This window comes from Sturnira hondurensis, unplaced genomic scaffold, assembly GCF_014824575.4.
Source record: "Sturnira hondurensis isolate 20B ecotype Veracruz unplaced genomic scaffold, ASM1482457v3 Scaffold0017436, whole genome shotgun sequence".
Taxonomy (NCBI): Eukaryota; Metazoa; Chordata; class Mammalia; order Chiroptera; family Phyllostomidae; genus Sturnira; species Sturnira hondurensis.
In genome coordinates this window covers 7,816,542-7,835,211 of record NW_028090067.1, presented here as the reverse complement: position 1 = coordinate 7,835,211, position 18,670 = coordinate 7,816,542, and the positions used below count along the sequence as shown (strand labels likewise).

Here is an 18,670-nt window from a genome sequence, read left to right as displayed (position 1 = left end):
GGACTGCAAGGAGCCAGGGCCACAGCGGGAGACCAGGGTGAACATGACTGACCCAGGACTACCCCTGAGTGTGTTTGCTCGACTGGACTGGACCGATGCAAATTTATTTCTTGTGATCAGTATTTTTGCATCTCCCACAACTGCTAAGAGTGTACTGAGTCACAGAAGTGAAATTCCAGAATGCTCCCTCTAAATCAATGTTCCATTATGTTTTTATTAAAAATGTGAAAACATATGACTTTCTCTTTACACCAGAGAATTCTTTTGCAAGAAGAATAATTACGTGGCCATGTTTTCCCTTGTCTGGGTGCTTTGTGCAGAAACTCACTTATGTCCCTCTTCTCTTTCCGTATTCCCAAGCTCCTGAGGATTCATTATCGCAGAACAGAGCACGGCATGAAGTGTTACGTGTAGCGGTCCCAAGGAACTGTGGACTACCCGCAATTTCAGGTTTTACCATTTTTTTAAATGAAATTATAGCAGATGTATAGCACATACTTAATTTTGAAAAGATATTGTTCATAAAGCTAGCAAGCTTTTTTTTTAAGTTTAGGAAATTATTACATTTAGTCCAAAATGGTGTTCATTAGCAAATATTTTAACCCATGTTATTGATAAAAGTGAGCTAGGATAAGACCAGCACAATTACGTTGGAGTCGGCCTAAATGGAAGAGGAGCAATGAGGTCAAAGTCCTTTGAGAGGACAACCAACCACCCAGAAGAACAGCTGGAGACGGAGTATCAGGAGACAAGCCACAGGAGCGGCGCAGGGGCGGCCTACCCCTTCCCCCTCACCCACCAGCCTGACCCCGCGGGCAGTGGGCCTCTGCTCTCTTGGAGGCCGATCACCCACCCAAAATCCCGGAGAGAGACGTGTAAGCAACACTCGAAATTGCAGGCTTTCTTAAGAATGATGTTAACCAACTATAATGTTTTTTCATCTCTCGTACATGGGTAAAATGGGAGCTTACTACCAGAAAATAAGGAATTACCTAAGGGTCTCATGGATAAACAGATTGCAAAACGAATCATTTTTCTGTTTTTCTGTTTCTGGAAATTTTCTGGCACCTCTGCTGTGGGCAGGACATGGGTTCCTACAGGAAATCCGCAGGTGTGCTATTCCCCGAAGTGAAATCCCCGCACAAGGGTGACACTTCTGTGTAGGACACAAGTGCTACATTTTCTACTTTTACAATAAAGATGACAAAAGTGCTTTGTGCTGAAAGACGGTGGGCATTGGGCCCTGCACGGTGCCTACGAAGAATCTCTCCACTCTTCTTCACCCCAACAAAGTCACATTTCAGTTGGGGAGTCATCTCAACCCTGCTCAGCCATGTTACTCAGGGGAGGTGGACCTCGCCCTCACCTCCATCCCCTGGGGAACGGTCTAAAGGGCATCTCATCTCCCTTGTCAATGATTGGTCCAAGGGAGGATGATGGTGCGACCCAATGCTACCCAATGAGATAGGAGAAGGCAATGGGGCACTTCAGAGGGAAGCTTTTCAGTTCTGCAAGCAAAAACAGAAGGCAGGCACTGCAGCTCCTTCCCCTCCGATCATTGTTGTGTCTACATGCAATCCTTGGCACCAAGGCAGCCATCTGGCTGCCACCACGAAGATAAATTCTCTGAGAAAAGCAAAGGGGAGAACGGCACGTCACATCTTCATGGGACAGCTCACTCCCCCTGTCCTCAGGACAGGCCTGCCTCTGGCCGTCCTGTTCCGTGAAATAATACGTCCCCTTACAGTGTCAGCTGTTGTGAGTTGGGGAACAGAAGACACTCAGGGACCTTTCATCATCCCATCACCTCTGAGAAAACTGTCATACCCACCTCCCCTTCGCTGGCAATGACGTAGGTCGGTAAGAACATGTTACATCTGTTCCCTGGAGCACCTGTACCAAAACACCACAACCCGGGTGGCTTAAAACCATGGGAATGTATTCCCTGACAGTTTCGGAGCTAACAGTACAGAGGCAAGCTGTTGGCATAGCCCAGCTCACTCCAAAATCTCTACAAGAGAATCTGTTCCATGCCTTTCTATCGCTTCTGATTTTTTTGAAAATGCTTGGTATTCCTTCACTTACTGACACGTCGCTCTAATCCCTGCCTCCATCCTCACAGGGGACCCTTCCTGCATTTCTTCTCTTGTATAAGGACACCAGTCATGGTGGATTAGGACTCACTCTAACCAAGTGTGACCTCATTTTAACTTGATTCCATCTGCAAAGACCCCATTTCCGAATTACGTCACATTCACAGGTACCAGGCATTAGGACCTCAATACATCTTTTTGGGGGAAGACAATGCATCCCACAATACCTTGACATGGTGGCCACAACTAACTGGACCAGGGAAGGGCACTTGGCCCACGGCCGGCCACTCCACAGGATAACAAGTGACGAAAGTCTTGTCCAATGGGAGACAGATGAGCTGGGTTCTAATCCCAGCTCTTACTACCCATGTCTCTTCAAGTGGCTTTCTTAATCTCTAGAGAATTTAGTTTCCTCGTCCGTTTAAAACGGAGAAAATAACGGCATCTACTTTAGGACTGTTGTGAGGATTAAATGAGCAAACAGAGAAAAAGTATCTAGAACAGCGCTTGGCACACGGACGGTTCCCAGAGCATTGTCCACCAGATGCCCTCACTACTGACACCACCGCCTTCACTGAGACGTATCTTAGAAGAGAACTCTCTGGTCACTGTCCATCATTCCGTATTCAGAGCTTTGCAGACTGCTCCCCATCCCTGATCCGCTGACATGGCTCTTAGGGATGTCACCAGAGCAGACCTTCACTTGAACTCTCCACAGGATCCCCTTCTAGAAATTCTTGGGGCTTCCCAGGAATGTGCTCAGTTCATCTTCCTACCACTGTCGTCGTTTCTGCCCCCGTGGTGCCTCCCCCAGAGACTGGCGCTTGGCCCTCTTCACCTCCGGCCCATCTCCCCTCACTTCCAATTTCCAGTGGGGCTTTTCGAGGTGGGAGCGGTGTCAAGGACACCTCGAACCCAACCTGTCTAATCTGTGGCCATCACATCCTCTTCCTGACTTCCAGATTTCTAAGAAGGGTCCAGACTCCCTGGGACGCTGACTCAAAATCTCAGGGCACACTTGTCTTTCCCCAGACCCAGTCCGTGACTGGTCCTGGCAACTCCCCCATGGCGTCCCCTCCAGACCTGCCTTTTATCCCACCTCCCAAGTTCCTTACTGTCTGGTGGCAAGACTGCAGTCATAGCCACTCTCTCTGTTATGACACCAGATTCTCTCACATGAAATCCATTCTGTTTGCCTTAAAAAACCCTTTCATCCATGAGTTCCTCTTGTCACTCTCCTAGTCTGAACTCAAAGTGGCCTCCCAGTGCTTAGCACATGTCTTTAGGAATGAGGTTTCAGGTTTTTTAGTGTTTTCAGTCCAGGACCCAGGAGCACTCCACAAGAATTTTTCTAAATTTTCATTTAAAAGTTAATTGAATCACCTAAAAATTAATAGGTGCCTATTGTGAACCAAGTTCCGTCATTTCATTTTATTCCCTGGGTTTGCTTTTGGGCTTCCATCAAGTTGGCACCGACTGGCACACTTAGTGAGCGAGGGGAGAGAGAGATGGATACGTCACGGGACACTCATGTCACTGAGGGGCCCACAACCTCGCCTGAGTGAGCACAGACAGGGATTTCACAGCGGGCTGAACAAAGAGGGGTGGTGGCAGCTCAGAACTGTCACACAATAAATACCCAGCAGTACTGACCTCTGGGTATTTATTGAGACCAGTACTGGCCTTTGCGGCCAGTGCCGCAGCGCCTCACAGGCAGTGTCTGCATTCTAGCAAAATGACAACAGCCACTATATTAAATTAGTGTGAAAGGTTTCTTTTCTCTTTTTTGCTTTACAGTATTTTAAAATGTGTTGGTAAATTTGATTTTATTTGTATGGCTATATAAAATATAGGAATACACTTAGTTTTATGTCTGAACATATGTAAGTATCCTTATAGTAAAAATAACTTGAATCCATTTGAGAGGTTCATAATTAGCATTTCTTTTTGCGGGGTCCCCATTGCTGGAATTTGAGAAACTGTGAGCTTTTGTGTCAAGCAGACCTACATTCCAACCTTGGGCACATTTGTTTCTGGCCGGGAGGCAAAGAGCAGATTTCCTCATCTGTAAAATGGGGAAGTAAGAGTACCTTCCTCGGAGAGTCCTGCTTAAGTAAAACAATATATATCAAAGGCCAAGAGCAACTGGCAGGTAAGAAAAACAAATAATGTCAGCTGCGATTATCATCAGCATATTTTTCTTCTAAGGTGGTGGCCAAGACTCGGGAAACAAAAAAATTTTGAAAGGGTGTGGAAGGGAGAGGATGGATTCAGCAAACAGAAAAGTAATCAGGGTCACACTGCCTTTTTTGGCCCCTCCGCCCAAAAAATGTGTAAGGCTGAGGAGGAAGGTGGCTGGGAAGGAGGGTTTGGTGAGCACACAACGTCCCACCGTCTCCTGGAAGGGGCCCCATCAAAAGGGGAGGGTTAGAAAGCAACGGGCCCCAACTGCAGACTTTAACATTCTGAGAAGTCAGGGGACAGGGCCGCCGGTGCACACAGCAGAGCTAGCACTCAGTAGGGCTGATCTGTTGTTACTGTATGCATACATCTCATACACACCTACGGGAACTAATGTACGTTTTCTATTTACGGTGGTGATATAAAATTTCTTTTTAAACTAGGTGGATATAAATATTAAAAAGTAATCCAGCTTTAATATCAAGCACACAGTCATGCAGGTGATACAGCAATGAAAGAGTTACAGCAAAAGATGAAAATTTGGGCAAACTCAGATTTCTAAAATCTCTCTGGCCCACCCTGCCTCCTCCGTCCTTTTCTGTGTAAATGCAGTGTGGATCCACAAGAGGGCGCCCAGGAAGTGCATCCACAAGCAAGTGCTGATTCCGAAAATAAATGCTCTTGTGATTGCATTTTCTCCTCTCTCCTTCCTTAGCGCTCAAACTCCCCACCCTTCCCGGGCAATAATGAATTTAACAAAACAAAATAACACACTTTCTCACCTATGGTGATCTGGCTGACACAACTGTAGTAGCTGCCCGTCGTGGTGGTGGAAAGGTTATAACTCCCGCTGCTCACGTCTTTGTCTGTGAAGAAAATAAAAGAGGTCACTTATATTCTGGGAGACCCTGCGACCACAGTGTAACTACATGACTGCCTAAATGAACCAGCTTTCTGCACCTCATACTCCTCCAGGCATCATGCTTGGTGGGTGCTAGGTGCCAGGCACTCAGAACATTTGAACAAACAACCCAGACTACCCACACAGACGATTTCAATTCAAGGCCCCAGTCATTATAATGGAGGCGGAACAGTGCTGCGGGGTGGGGTGGGGTGGGGTGGGGAGTGGGGTGGGAATCGGGACAGGAGGGCAGAAAGACTCCTCTAAGAGGCAGCTGCAACAAACTGATGAGAAGCGAGGTGGCCAAACCATGAGAGACATGACGGGGCACAGAGGGAAGTGGATGCGACTCCCTCCAAGGCCAAACGCATAACAACAAACTGCACTGGATTCCCCAGGACTGTGAACAAGGAATGGTCTAGAGAGAAGGGGCAAAAGAAATGCAAATCTCACATTCACATAACCTCTTAGCATTTTACCCACATCATCTCCTGTACCAGGTGCAAAGGGGCAGACTCCACCCAACATCTGCAGTGGAAAGGCTGAGACTCCGGCTGCAGTGGAGGGCCTGGCCGGAGGTCACACTGTGGCATGTGGCAGAACAGAGCTCCAATCGAGACAAGAAATGCTTCTGATTGTTTATGAAACATGGCAGGGCATAAGTAACTGATTTCAAAACATCAAAATGAATCCATAGTATCATCGGATATAAAACACTACAGGTCGAGACAAAGAATCATTATAGTAGTAGTTGCAAAACTTGCCTGAAATATCAGAATGTTTTGTTATGTGATACTGGAAAATTTTGAGACTCTGATCTGTAAGGTGAAAAGTATAGGTGTGAGGGAGAAAACAATTATAAAGAATTCACCAAATGCATTCAGAGAAGGGATTTCTGGAAACAGATTTGAAAGAGAGTGTTGTGAAGTTGGTAGAGAAGGTGGTTTCGTAGGTGAGCACTGTTAGGAGTGAACTGCAGGCCCCGTCAGAGAAGGCAGGAACTGGGAGTCATCTGCAGGGGCGGCTGCATGTGACCGGGTGTGAAAGCAGTTGGAAAGTATTGACAAGAGCAGATGGTGAGCCCAAGAACAGAAACACAGTGGTGGCCCTCGGTGGACAAACAGGGCTACTCACCACAGGCTCACAAACAGGGAGGGAAAATGCTAAAAAATATTTTTAAGCCATTTTAAAGTGGGAAATACAATTCTAGCAAGTGCATGTGGCCAACTCTTCCTCAGGGGATCGTCCCAGACCTTCTCCACTCTCCAGCATCCTTCCTGAGTAAGAAGCACACCGCCAGCGGCGCTGAGCGGGTGGGATCGTGCCCGCATGCCTCGGACACAGTGTGGGTTCAGCTCCAGACCACAGCACTACAGCCAACATCACAATAAGGCAAGGCACACAGATTTTCTGGTTTCCCAGTAGACTGTAGTCTAAGTGTGTAGTACCACCGTGTCTACAAAATGTGCATAACTTAATTTAAACACATTTTATTGCTAAAAAATAACTATCATTAGAGACTATTGGAATAAAGGTGCTAACAGGGTTGCCACAAACCTTCTATGTATAAAAAATACAGGATCTGTGATTGGAATATTATACAGCAGAAAGAAAGAAGGAGCTCCTACCCTTTGTGACAGCATGGATGGAACTGGAGAGCATTACGGTAAGTGAAATAAGCCAGGCATTGAAAGACAAATACCATATGATCTCACCTTTAACTTAATCAACAAAAGAAAAAAGAAAACAAAATATAACCAGAGACATTGAGATTAAGGACAATCTGACAGTAACCAGAGGGGAGATGGAAGGGGATAGTAGAGGAAGGATTTTCAGGAACTACTATAAAGGACACATAGACAAAACCAAGGTGGGAGGTGGAAGCAAGGGAGGGAGGTGGGTTTGGCTGGGGTTGGGGGAGAGGGTAAAAGCAGACAACTGTAATTGAACAATAAAATATTTTTTTAAAAAAACACAGTACCTGTGAAGTGAAACAAAACAAGGTATGTCTGCACAGTTTCCCACTATCCAAAAGTAGAGCATTCTGATGAAAGCTTCTGTAAGCCAAAATGGACTAAAAACAAAGAAACGATTACCATTCATTTAAAAGCAAAAATCCTCTTCAGGTTTCTTTCAGTTAGCGGAAACAGGTACCAATGTTGGTCTTTCATAAAGGCAAAGTGGTGTAATGTGAACTTTCGAAAAGCAGCGACTACTTGTACTGGTTTACATGTCTCTGAAACCATGTGCTTGGCCAAAGCAGACCCAGAGATGCTTGGCTGGTGTCATTCCCGGAGCCCAGAACTATCCCTGGCATAAGGCAAATCCTCAACACATGTTCATTGAGTGAAAGAAAAAAGGAGCACCTGAGATTAAAGAATAAACAAAGGGCCATCCCCCCTCCCTCTAGGTTGCAAGTTCATTAGAAGCTGCTGAGATCACAGATGAAAAGCAGCAGGCTAGGAGGCAGCAGGCATGCATCGGCAGCCCGGTTCTGCTGCACACGGACTCTTTGAACTTGGTCAGACACCGCTTGGCTTTTACGAAAGACCCACATTAGTACCCGTTTTCACTATCCAGAAGAAACCTAAAGATGATTTTTGCTTCTAAATGAATGGTAATTGTTTTTTCACTTTATTCCATTTTGGCTTCTTTTCAGTATTGTGTTTTCCACCTGAAAACAGTGATAGTAATACTTATCTGACTTTGGGAGGATGGTAGGGGAGGGATGAGGTATGGTTAATAAAAATAATCCAGCTATACAAATGCACAGTTAGCAAATAACTCAGTATGTATTTGTGGAATGAGCTGAATCGACAAAATCCAGACCTAAAAGCATATCAAACTGCTCTACTCTAAAGTTGTCATTCCTAATTCTTTTTAAACACTTCACTCACAATCTCTCCTTAAAAGATTTTGGAAGTGAGGAGACCTTCAAGGGACAAGGTCAGTAGCATCAAAGGTGGCAAGAGGGAGAAAGCAGGGAGGGGGGAGAAAAGAGCAGAGAGAGACTGAATGAGGTTTGTGAGTACAGAAATGCCTACTACGGATAGGGAGAAGAAAAGACAAAGGAAGGAGAAAAACCTACTGAGGAATTAGTAATCGACAAAGAAGCAGAGTACTTAAATTCAGAATGAATGCCTGGAAGAGGCTATGAATAAATTTGTTGATGAAACTATTGAAATATAGCCCTGGCTGGTGTGGCTCAGTGGGCTGAGTGCCAGCTTGAGAACCAAAGGCTCGCTGGATTGATTCCCAGTCAGGGCACAGGCCTGGATTATGTGCCAGGCCCCCAGTAGGGGGCGCGCGAGAGGCAACCACACATCGATGTTTCTCTCCCTTTCTCCCTCCCTTCCCCTCTCTCTAAAAATAAATAAACTAAATTTGTTTTAAAAATAAAGCTATTGAAATATGAATCATATCTGACTGGTAAAACTAGGGCATAATTTTGGTGGCAATATTCCAAAAAGACTCAAAGAGCAAAAGTACAAAGGCAGGTGGCAGTTAAGGTACAAGGTAACTCTGAATAAAGGAAGGTATGTCCTCTGTGTAGGAATTAAACAAAGATGCAAGATTGCATAGGAGAGCTTAAATATCCATTTAATCCTTGAGGCACCAACTGCAGTTACATTTACAAAAATCAGGTAACTAATGGAAAAACTTGAGACTCTGAATGAGATCAATAAACTATGGAGTCAGTATTTAGATTAGACACCTGGTGCCAACCCTTGGGGACATTATGTCCTCTCTCTGTGGCTCCATTTCCTCGCACGTACAATAGGAATAATAAAGGCTCCTACCTTAAAAGCCAGCACACAAAAAGTGTTCATTTAATATTAGCTATTTTTATTTTATACTTAAAAAGACCAAGGCTATCCATAAATTGGAATGCCCTACAGTAAAGAAAATGAAGTAAAGCCCCACCAAATATTATGGATGGATCTCACAATCACAATGTTAAGTGAAAGAGGCAACCCAAAACAATACAGGATTCTATTTGTGGAAACTTCACAACAAACTAAATTCTATTCTCTACAGAGGCATACAGGGATGGTAAAAAGGCAAAGCATCCCAATAACCAGCACAGAAGTTGGCGTGGGGCTTCCCCGGGGTGGGGAACGAGGCAGCGGGAACAGCGGAAGGGCAGGAGAGTGCAGAGTGGGCTCCGTGCTGCGGGGATGCTTGGATTCTTGTCCAAGGTGGCGGTCACACAGCAGTGACTACGTAATTATTGGTTGTAGTATAAATTGGTCTTATGTAAGGGCCAACTGGAAATGTAGACAAACTAACAAAATGAGAAGGCGGTAGACTTTGATGACTTCCTCTTTGCCAGGCACTGCGCTAAACATTCGTTATTTCACTTGCATCCATTATTTCATTTAAGCTTCAAAACAATTCACTTAAGGTAGCTATGATTATCCACCACCCAGATGAGGAACCAGAGGCTGGCAAAAGGAAGGAACCGGATCTGAGTCACACTTCTGAAAAGTCGCAAAGTGGGAATTAAGGCCCAGGTTTATCTTGACTAGGCACACATTTGAAGGAGAGGCAAAGTGTAGACTGCAGGACCAATAAAATGGCATTGGTCCGATCAAGAGAGCATAAAGTATAAAAAACAAAGTGGGGTCACTCATGTCAACATGGCTGTCAGCCAGCCACGACACTTTGGTCCAAGAGGGAAACCACCTAAGTCAGAGTAAACACATCTGGCAAGGAGACACACCTAAGACATCCACGCACGTGGTCAGAGTGGCCATGTCTGCAGAGCAGGACCACCCATAGATAGGCTCCGGGACAAATTCCCCACTTGGCATCAGGGTTGCCGAGACACTTATCAAAAAGACCCAGAAGGCTGGAGTCCACCACCTCCAAGGCACAACAGAGGCTCTGCAGGTTGCAGAGCTCCACACACCAGCATGCTGGTCCACGCCACACTGATCAACCTGGGCACCCCCCACTGCAGGCTCTGCCCTGCCGGACTGAGGACTTTGTCTGCCCTGCTGCCCACCTGGCTCCAGAGACCCTTCCCTGCAAGATGCTGTCTCCCTGACCTGCAGACTGAGACTCTGGGACTCAGGTTCATTATCCCCCATTGATTGCCGGGTGTGTTACAATTCTCTGAGATTGTTAGAGTGTGAGTAGGATATTAATGTGTGTCGATGTTCTACTCTGAGCAAACCTGCACTCAGTAAAAGCTGAGTCAATAGCACGGTGACTGTGTGTGACTGCTGTCTGTTCCCTGGGGCCGGCTGCTCAGCAGGCAGCCAGGAGAGCAGTTTGCCCAGCTGACTCACAGCACAGACTGATGGCAAACCCGCACTCCTGCACTCCTGACACAGAGACAGAAGGAGGACAGATGACTATCGCAAGCCGGCTGGGCGCATTCCTGCCATACCTGGTGCCACGCTGTTGACGGTCTCTTAGCCGACATGCTGATAAGCACTGAGGTTCCACAGGGAACCAGACAGGCGCCACCTCGCATGCCTGCTGTTTTCAGGGGCCAACCTAACAGACATGTGTGACAAAGCTAACACGTTCTGTCGCAAATCATTTTGCACAGACCCATAAACTGTATGATCTCCCAGCAACACCAGAAGTTAGATCCATCTCAACATCCAAACCGTTTTACCCTGCATCTTAACCACAGCACGGAAGCCACTCCCAGGCCTATTTATGACATTCCACTGAGTGTGGAATTCTGGTAAACATGTAGGCAAACAGAAACAAAAACTATCAACATTAAATGATTATAATGTCTAATTTGGGAGTTTTTTTTTTTAATAGAACTCCTATACTAAATACTTGTAGTAAACAAGCCGGCTGGCTCTTCAAAGTCGAGGGATTATTCAGGGGAGAGGTTGGCAGGTTCAGTGTAATGAATAAATGTAAAACGTGTTAAAATGTAAGTAAAAGTGCACAGATAATTATTGAAACGAGAGAAAATGACAATATTTCCAAACCAGTTTGTTGTGTTGGAGAGGGTATTGGAGAGGATGGCAGAGAGATGGTGGGGAAGAACGGGAGAGAGGAGGTAACAGAAAACTCAACTTAGAAAAGAAAATCAATGGGAATAAAGCATAGGGAAAAAATAAGACAAAAAGAAAATACAAAGTGAAATGATAGAATTAAGTTCAAATATACTTGTAATAACAATACAGGTAAATGGTATAAATTTGCTATTTAAGAGATTATGAGATGGGTTTCTAAAAAATAAAAAATAATCAACTACATGCAGTTCATAAGAAAAACATCTCGAACATAAGGCCACGGAAATGTTTTCTGTAAAAGACACACGAATATGCTACAAGCAGAAACTGACCAAAGTAAAGGTATGGAAGCCTTTTAAATTTTAGATGAAAAAGGCTTTAAGGCAAAAAGCATTATATTAAAGATTAAAAAGGCACAATAAATAATGACAAAAGTTCAGGATAAAATTCTTTGGGAAGATGTTTTTTAATGGGCCTCAACTTTCTCCGTTACTTGTGCCTGAAATTCACTCATTCAGAAATTACTGCCTTCCACACATGGTCGACTTGGGTTGCCCCCCGCCCCCCCCACCCCCCGGGGTGGGAACTGATGCTCCGGCAGGTCTCTCTAAGGTGCCGATGCATCAAAATCTAGAAAGTGCGTTTCTGGAGCTTTTCCTATAAAAACAGATCTCTTTAACACTACTGGGTACAACAAAGACGGGAAGCACAACCTTGCTACAGGGCCGTCCAGGTTCTCACACAACGTCTGCATTTGCTCTCCCGTGTGATTTTTGCAACGGCAACGGCAGGAGGAGACCAACAGGGCAGGTGCTGGTAGTAGAGGCGCCGGCCTCAGTGCCTCCCACTGGCCCCGGGTTGGACTCACACTCCCGGAGAGCAGGGCCACCCTTGCACGTCTTCTGACGGCGGGTCCTGGCTCTGCCTGAGGCACAGAAGGCACCATAAATGTTTGCCGAAGCCTGCAGTGAGCTTTCGAAGGCTTTAACCACTGTTCCCGCACTTTGAACACTGTGCCTGCTCCTCAATGATCTCTGCTTCCCTTTGATTCCACTCCCGCAGGCACGAACCCCGATGAAAGAGAAGCCTTTTCTTTCTTTCCTACTTGTACCTACTCCCTTTTCCCAGAACAATGTAAGGTTTTTTGTTCCTGTTTTTACTTCTCGAACTACAATGGCGCCTCACAAAGCATACAGTGAATTGTTTGTTCTAGAAACTTCCTTGGTAGCGGGGGACTGTTTGCCTAGGACTATGTTCTAATACAAAATCCACGTGCCTGTTACAAAGAACATGTTGTGTCACAGGAACAGATTGAAATGTTTCTTCAAAGGATCAAGATAAAATTTTTATCTACCACAGAAAGAAATTTCTAAAGTGTGAAGGTGCTAAAGGTCCAAGGACGCGCTCTGCTACGCGCTCTGCTGCCGCTTCTTAACCGAAAGGCTCCTCAGCGGTGTCAACTGTGAGTGTCTAGATTGCATGGTGACAGGCGAGCCAGGTGGTGGAGGGCAAAAACAAGGGAAGTCGTCAGATAGCCCCTTGGGTTGATTTTATAGCTAAACCATGACTTCCGGTCAGTTGCAATGCATCTGATTTTACTACATAGTATGGGCATATTTGATCTTTCATTTATTCAATGATAAAAGTTATTTTGCTTATTTGCAATAGGAAAGTGGGGTTTAACCACTTGTGCACGGTGTACTGCCCACCCCCACTACCCTTCACTCTGTCCTTCAGTCAGTCGGACAGTCAGATATTGACCACCTACTGTGTGCCCTTTGGGCTTTTACAACCCACAGCAGGGAGTACTCCTTATAGTCCCAAAGGAAGGCTCTTGGGGGAGGACAGACCCTGAGAAGTCCCAAGGGAGGATCCAAGTCAGATGGGAGAGTCAGAATGGAGTGAGCAAGGTCCAGACACCTGAGAACACCTGGTGTAATCAGCCACACCAAACCACCTCCCACCCTAGAAGGTGGGGTGCCAGGACCTTGGGAAGCTGGAGAAGGGTGGTGGGTCCCTGGAAAGCCTTGTCTGCCAAACCGAGGAGGTTAGACCCTGACCTGTGAGCAGAGAGGAGCCCTTGAAGAGTCTGACGCGGAGGAGTAACAGGATCAGGTTTGCAAGTGGGATCAGGAGGGCCCAGGGCTAGGGGCAGGGAGAACTGCAGTCAGGACGAACAGTGATGGTCACCTGGTCTGGCATAAGAGCAGTGGACAAGGAGAGCAGAACACAGAGGAAGGCTTTAAGGGAAAAGAATCAACAGAACTTGGGGATGGGAGTATTTTGGCTGGGAGAGGCAGTTGATTGAAATAGCTAAGGCTTACCAAGTACTACATACCGCTCATATGCGCTTACAAGTACTACTGCATGTAAACCTCTTAGTGACCCCATTCTACAGATAAGAAAACTGAGGCACAGGATGTGAATTGATTTGTCCAAGGTCACTGTGAGTACATAATAGAAAGGCAGGACTCAAAGAGGGCTCCCGAATTCTGACCTGGGTGACTGAATAGAGCACACTGTTCCCTGACAGCCTGTCCTAGCTTGGACTCCATGCTTCAACAAGACGGTGCTGCTAGTGGCTGCCTCTAAGCCCCCTGCCTCCTCTCCCCTTCCTCTTCATTCATGCTGGGGCCTCTCCCTGGAACGCCTTCCTTCTCCCCACTGGCCTTTTAACAGGTATACTCCAGGTTACCATTCCTAACCTATCCCCCACTCCTCCCAGTATGTCCCCTACAACAGTGCATTACAATTCTCAGTTTAGGAATCTGTTCTCCAGCTGACCCTGCTGTCTGTGACAGTGAGATCTCACTTACTCTGGTCCCCTGGATCCAGGCTACAGCCTGGGGCCCAGTTTGAGCTCAGCAGTCGTAGGTATTCTACAGGAAATGAGTGTGGGAAAGGACTTCCGTTTAGGACGCACTGTGTTTCAGATGTTAGAGCGCGGTGCACAGGTAAAGTCTAGCAGACAGCTGGGTGCACAAGTGTAGCACACACTACAGAGCAGTTCGGAGGTGCTGATTTTGACCTGGGAGTCACAGGAGCAGAAATTGTGTCCTAGGGTCTCATCTCTTTGCCTTGCTCCATTCCCATGTTGCAGGGTTACACTTAGCTCTCACTATACTCCTCACCTGTACCCCCTTCCAATGACAAGTCCTGAACTTCTGGTCAGTCGTCCAGTGCCTTTCTGACTTTGCTCAAGCTGCACCTTGTGCCTGGAATTACCTACACACCCACACACATCCATTCATTTTCTGCATCTTCCTAAGTACCCCAAGCCCCGGACTCCACAGCCAAAGTCTTGAGACTTGTGTTTGGACTCCACTCTCATTATTTGAGGCTAAGTAGATTCTTCAGTCTGTTGGTGCCTCAGTTTCTTCAGATGAATATGGGGTTAACATTGGACTCATTTCTTAAAGGCTGTGTGAGATTGAAATGAGCTAATTCACATAAAGTGCCATTATTTTTCTTCATGCCCCAGCACACCCCACCCTTCAACTTACAATGCAGAAAACTTCGTGGTCCCGGTTTACAGGCCTCCAGCTAAGAGACTGACTCCGCCCTTGGGGCCTTGTCTCGCACTTGATAGATTTCCGATCAATGTCATACTCATGGATGAGAGTGGGATTATAAAGTCAAGGACAGAACCCAGGCAAACACCAACATACACAGAAGGGAGAGTCCACAAAAAGATGTAATTTAATAGGTAGGAGGAAACTGAGAGAGAATCGTATTATAACAACAATACTTGCTCTGACTGCATTTCCTTGTCTTCTACTTGCACACTCTGTTCTAGCCACACTACCCTTCCAGCCAGCCTTGAATATGACAAGTTCATGCCTGCCCCCGGGGCCTTTGCACTTACCATTCCCTTTGCCAGGAATGCTCTCAAAGAATGGCTTGTTCCTTTCCTTCATTTAGTTCTCTGCTCAAATATCTCCTCAGAGAGGCTCCCCCTGTCTGAAATAGCCCCACTGTGTTCTACAAGCTCCTTGGGCCCCTTATTAAGCCTCCTCAGATCTGAACCTGACAGGTCAATGCCAGGCTGGCAGATCCAACTGCAAATCCCTTTCTGGTTCAGCTTGGGGCATGGCCCTGTGTCTTCTTTTGCATGGCCAAGAACAAACCAAGTTCCAGGCATTTCTCTCTAAAAGAGACCTGTCACCCGTCATTGGGCTCATGCACATGGTTATATAATGAGCTAAAAACAGTTAAGAACCTAAACCATTGAAAGGACGAGGAAAGAAAAAATCAGCATTGAGTACAAAACGTCAAAGCATTAAAAAACAGAATTTAAAACACTGTGTCTTTCACTGAACATACATTTTTAGAGGGCACAGTATAGTTATTGATTTCCCTGATCTCATTCCACATTTCCAGAACATAGGCGTCTAGATGGCTACCTGAATGTAAAAACTCATGCTAACGTGCAGAAAGAGTGTGTTCCAATATAGGAGCAAAAATGCATATTTAGATGGGAAGCGAATGAGGTTTTACTGGAAGCTACTCCTAACGAAATGCATAGGAAGCCAAATGTCCCTCCGGTCTTAGGAACCAAGAGCACACAGTCTACAGGGGAACTGTTGGTGCCCTTGGAAGCACCCGTGCGAGAGCTAGGACCCAAGGCATTTATTCAATCAAGCAAATGAACGTGAAAATGGAACCTGACAGATTCCAGGCAAAAAACTTAGATCATCCCCCCTCGTGAGATCTAAACCCAAATCAAGAGAAGTGAAAGCAAACATTTTTCAAGCAGTTTGATTTTCAGAGAGCTGATATGTGGAAGGTTCCAGAGCTGCCCCAAGCTCTCATCAGATAATGATCTCAATAGCATCCCGTGGGTGAGGAATATATTCCAGGTGCTCAACTTTGTTTTCCCTTAACTTGTCAACTAAGTTGAAAACCCTGCCGGACTCACTCACTCATCTGTCTCGTCTGGGGTTGCACTGTTGCAGGTCGAAGAACCAACCACGTATATTCACTGTCAAGAACATATCTAAAACAGCACAAATTCTACATGATATATTTATTTAAATCTGTTTCAGTCCCCTCTACAGTTCCAAAGAGAACACCATGTAATTCTTCACTGAAAGAAAAAAAATATGCTACCTTTTCCCTTTAATTACTGAAACATACTTGCTTTTCAGAACCAGTTCCACTACTTCTGCCTTCATTTACTCCACCTGGGTGAGCAATTAAGCTTTCAGAGCTTCCAGAAATGTACAGAAATGACTATCATTAAGCCTATTAGTGACCGTTAAACCACCCCCAGATGGTTACCCACGACTGACAATGGTGTGTGTGTTACCTGGGCAGGAGCGGCAAGAACCACTCCTACCCCGGAAGAAAATGCTCTGAGACAGGAGAGGGGAAAAAAATGCCACTGGCATTCAATTGATAAGCAGCTCACAATTTGTTAGCAGCTCCCCAGCACCAACTGCAAACCCTCAGAGCCACCTGAGTGATCGCCTGAAGCAGTTTAAATCCTGAGAGAGAGAGAGAGAGAGAGACAGTGACCTCTTTAACCTTGGGAAAATGAGCAGGGGACTTCGCTGGCCTGGAGAAAGAAGACTCTAAGTCGAAGAGCAGCGTTGCTCTTCCACCAACTCCAGGCCTGCGGATGTCCCTTCGGGACACTCCCCAACAACTGCTCACTACCTTCACCTTTAAAATGCCACAACTCGATGTTATCACAGCCACTGACGCGGGGGGGGGGGGGGGGGGGGGGGTGGGGGGGGTGGGGGGGGTCAACTCGAGTTTCTGCCTTTTCTAATCCAGTGTCGGCAGCATCTCTGATAAAGGACTACAGAGAACCGCTTTTTCCACGCAAGGAGGAGCATTGATAAAAATTTCTCCTTCGCCTCCCCAGCGCACTGGGATTTCTAACTCTGAGGCCTTCACACTGTGATTTTGTTTTCCATCAACACCGTTCAATGCCTTAAAACACACACACACACACACACAGTTCTTTACGTGAAAATAAAGAAGGGAGGAATAATGCCTTGTATTTCCATGGAATTTTTCTTTCCTAGCTGGATTTTTTTTTGGGGGGGGCATTAAAAACATATTTTGTGTATATTATTTAACCCCATAGCATACGCAAGAGAGATATCCTCACCTCAGTTGACAGATGGAAAAAATGCAAGAACAGAAAAGTTTCCATAACTTCCCCAAGGTCGGTCAGGGACAAGAGAAGCGCTGATGGAACGCACATCCAAGCCACGCACCATTAAAACGGTGTTAACACCGCATCCCTTCCCCTCGTGGTCTGAAACGAGTTGGGTCTCCGGGGTCCCAAAGCTCCCAGGTGCCTTCTAAATTTTAGGCGTTTTTACTCCACGGACTCTTTTTGCAAACACCCCCTTTTCCAGGTTCCAGGAAGCCTCCAACCCCGCAGAGTATCGCGCCCCTCCAAGCCGGCGCGCGCCGCAGCCTACACCCTCGGTTCCCCACCTTCCCAGAGCCGAACCCCGAAGTTTCCCGGGGTTACAGGATGGCTCCCAGGGCCCACCCCAGTCGCCCGGAGAGCCCGCGACCGCCCGCCCTTACCATATGCCGCGAGGGAGGCCATCCTGGCCGTCGTCCGGTCCAGGCTGGCCAAGGCGTCGGCGAGAGCGGCCGCCCGCGCGCCGCGCCCCTGGACGGCCGGCGCCCGGCCTGGCGACTGCATGCGCTTGGCTGCCACGGCGCCCCGGCGCCCGGCTCTGGAGCATGCCCAGTGAGCGCTCCGCGGTCGCCCCGGAGAGGCGCCGGAGGCGCGCAGGTGTCCCCGGCCGGGTCTCCGCTGCAAGGACGTTGGGAGCGTGGGCGCGGACCGGCAGCCGCGCTCTGGGTGCCCGCGGGGGTTGAACCTGCGGCGGGGGAAGCGGGGTCAGGAAAGAGGAGGGGCGAAGCCGGCGGTGGGAGGTGCCCGGCGGAAAGCCGCGGCTGTTGCGGCCCCGCGGGGCTGGCGTCCGGCCGGACCCCTTATTAGGTCTACGGCGACAGGGTGTCCCTCTCCGAGGCGGCGGCAGGGTGACGCCGACAAACGCCGGATCTGGGAGGACGGAGCGTGGAGCTGCCTCCCGGACCCCGAGCCTTCAGCTCCCTCCCTGCGGACTTGCCCCTGGAGAGCACGCCTGGGGACGCCGGGCGTGGGCCCGGTCGCCTGTGACTCCCACCCTGGGGGACAGTCTGGAGAAGCGCTTGCCCCCGAGGCCAATGTCCGTGTGAGAGTGGTCCGTACACTTGCACTAGAGCAGTCGTTAACCGCTAAGTACCGAGTTCTGACATGTACAGGTCAGACCGTCCCAGCTCATCCTCCTGCCAGTCGTGCGTCTCTCTCTCCCCACGAGGTTGTACCGGTGTCCAATTCCGCTCTGCCCCGCCTCGATCAGGGTGCGAACTCAAGTAAGATTTGCTGAATGACTCAATGCCCGGCCCCTCTCAGTTCCCTCTCCCGGGAGCCCACCCTTCCTATTGTGGGGGTTCTCCGTTTGGAATAGAATGGCTGGAAAATGGGGAGAGAG

At 47.5% G+C, this 18,670-nt stretch overlaps 1 protein-coding gene across 5 annotated transcripts in view; it reads right to left on the bottom strand.

Annotated features, from left to right (window-relative positions):
* The window catches only part of ANO4 (anoctamin 4), a 347,220-nt gene extending 328,834 nt beyond the window's left edge, over positions 1–18,386 (bottom strand). For 2 of the 5 annotated variants that reach the window (XM_037068229.1, XM_037068233.1), the window contains exons 1-2: positions 17,712–18,386; positions 5,057–5,140 (exon numbers count right to left, since the gene is read on the bottom strand). In XM_037068229.1, coding sequence (XP_036924124.1) covers positions 5,057–5,140; positions 17,712–17,832 — 205 coding nt within the window. In that variant the 5' untranslated portion in view covers positions 17,833–18,386. Of the gene's footprint in view, positions 1–5,056; positions 5,141–14,665; positions 14,675–15,027; positions 15,110–17,711 lie in introns of those variants that run through there. The other 3 variants (XM_037068231.1, XM_037068232.1, XM_037068234.1) reach the window with 3 other exon arrangements.
* Positions 18,387–18,670: the final 284 nt, after the last annotated feature.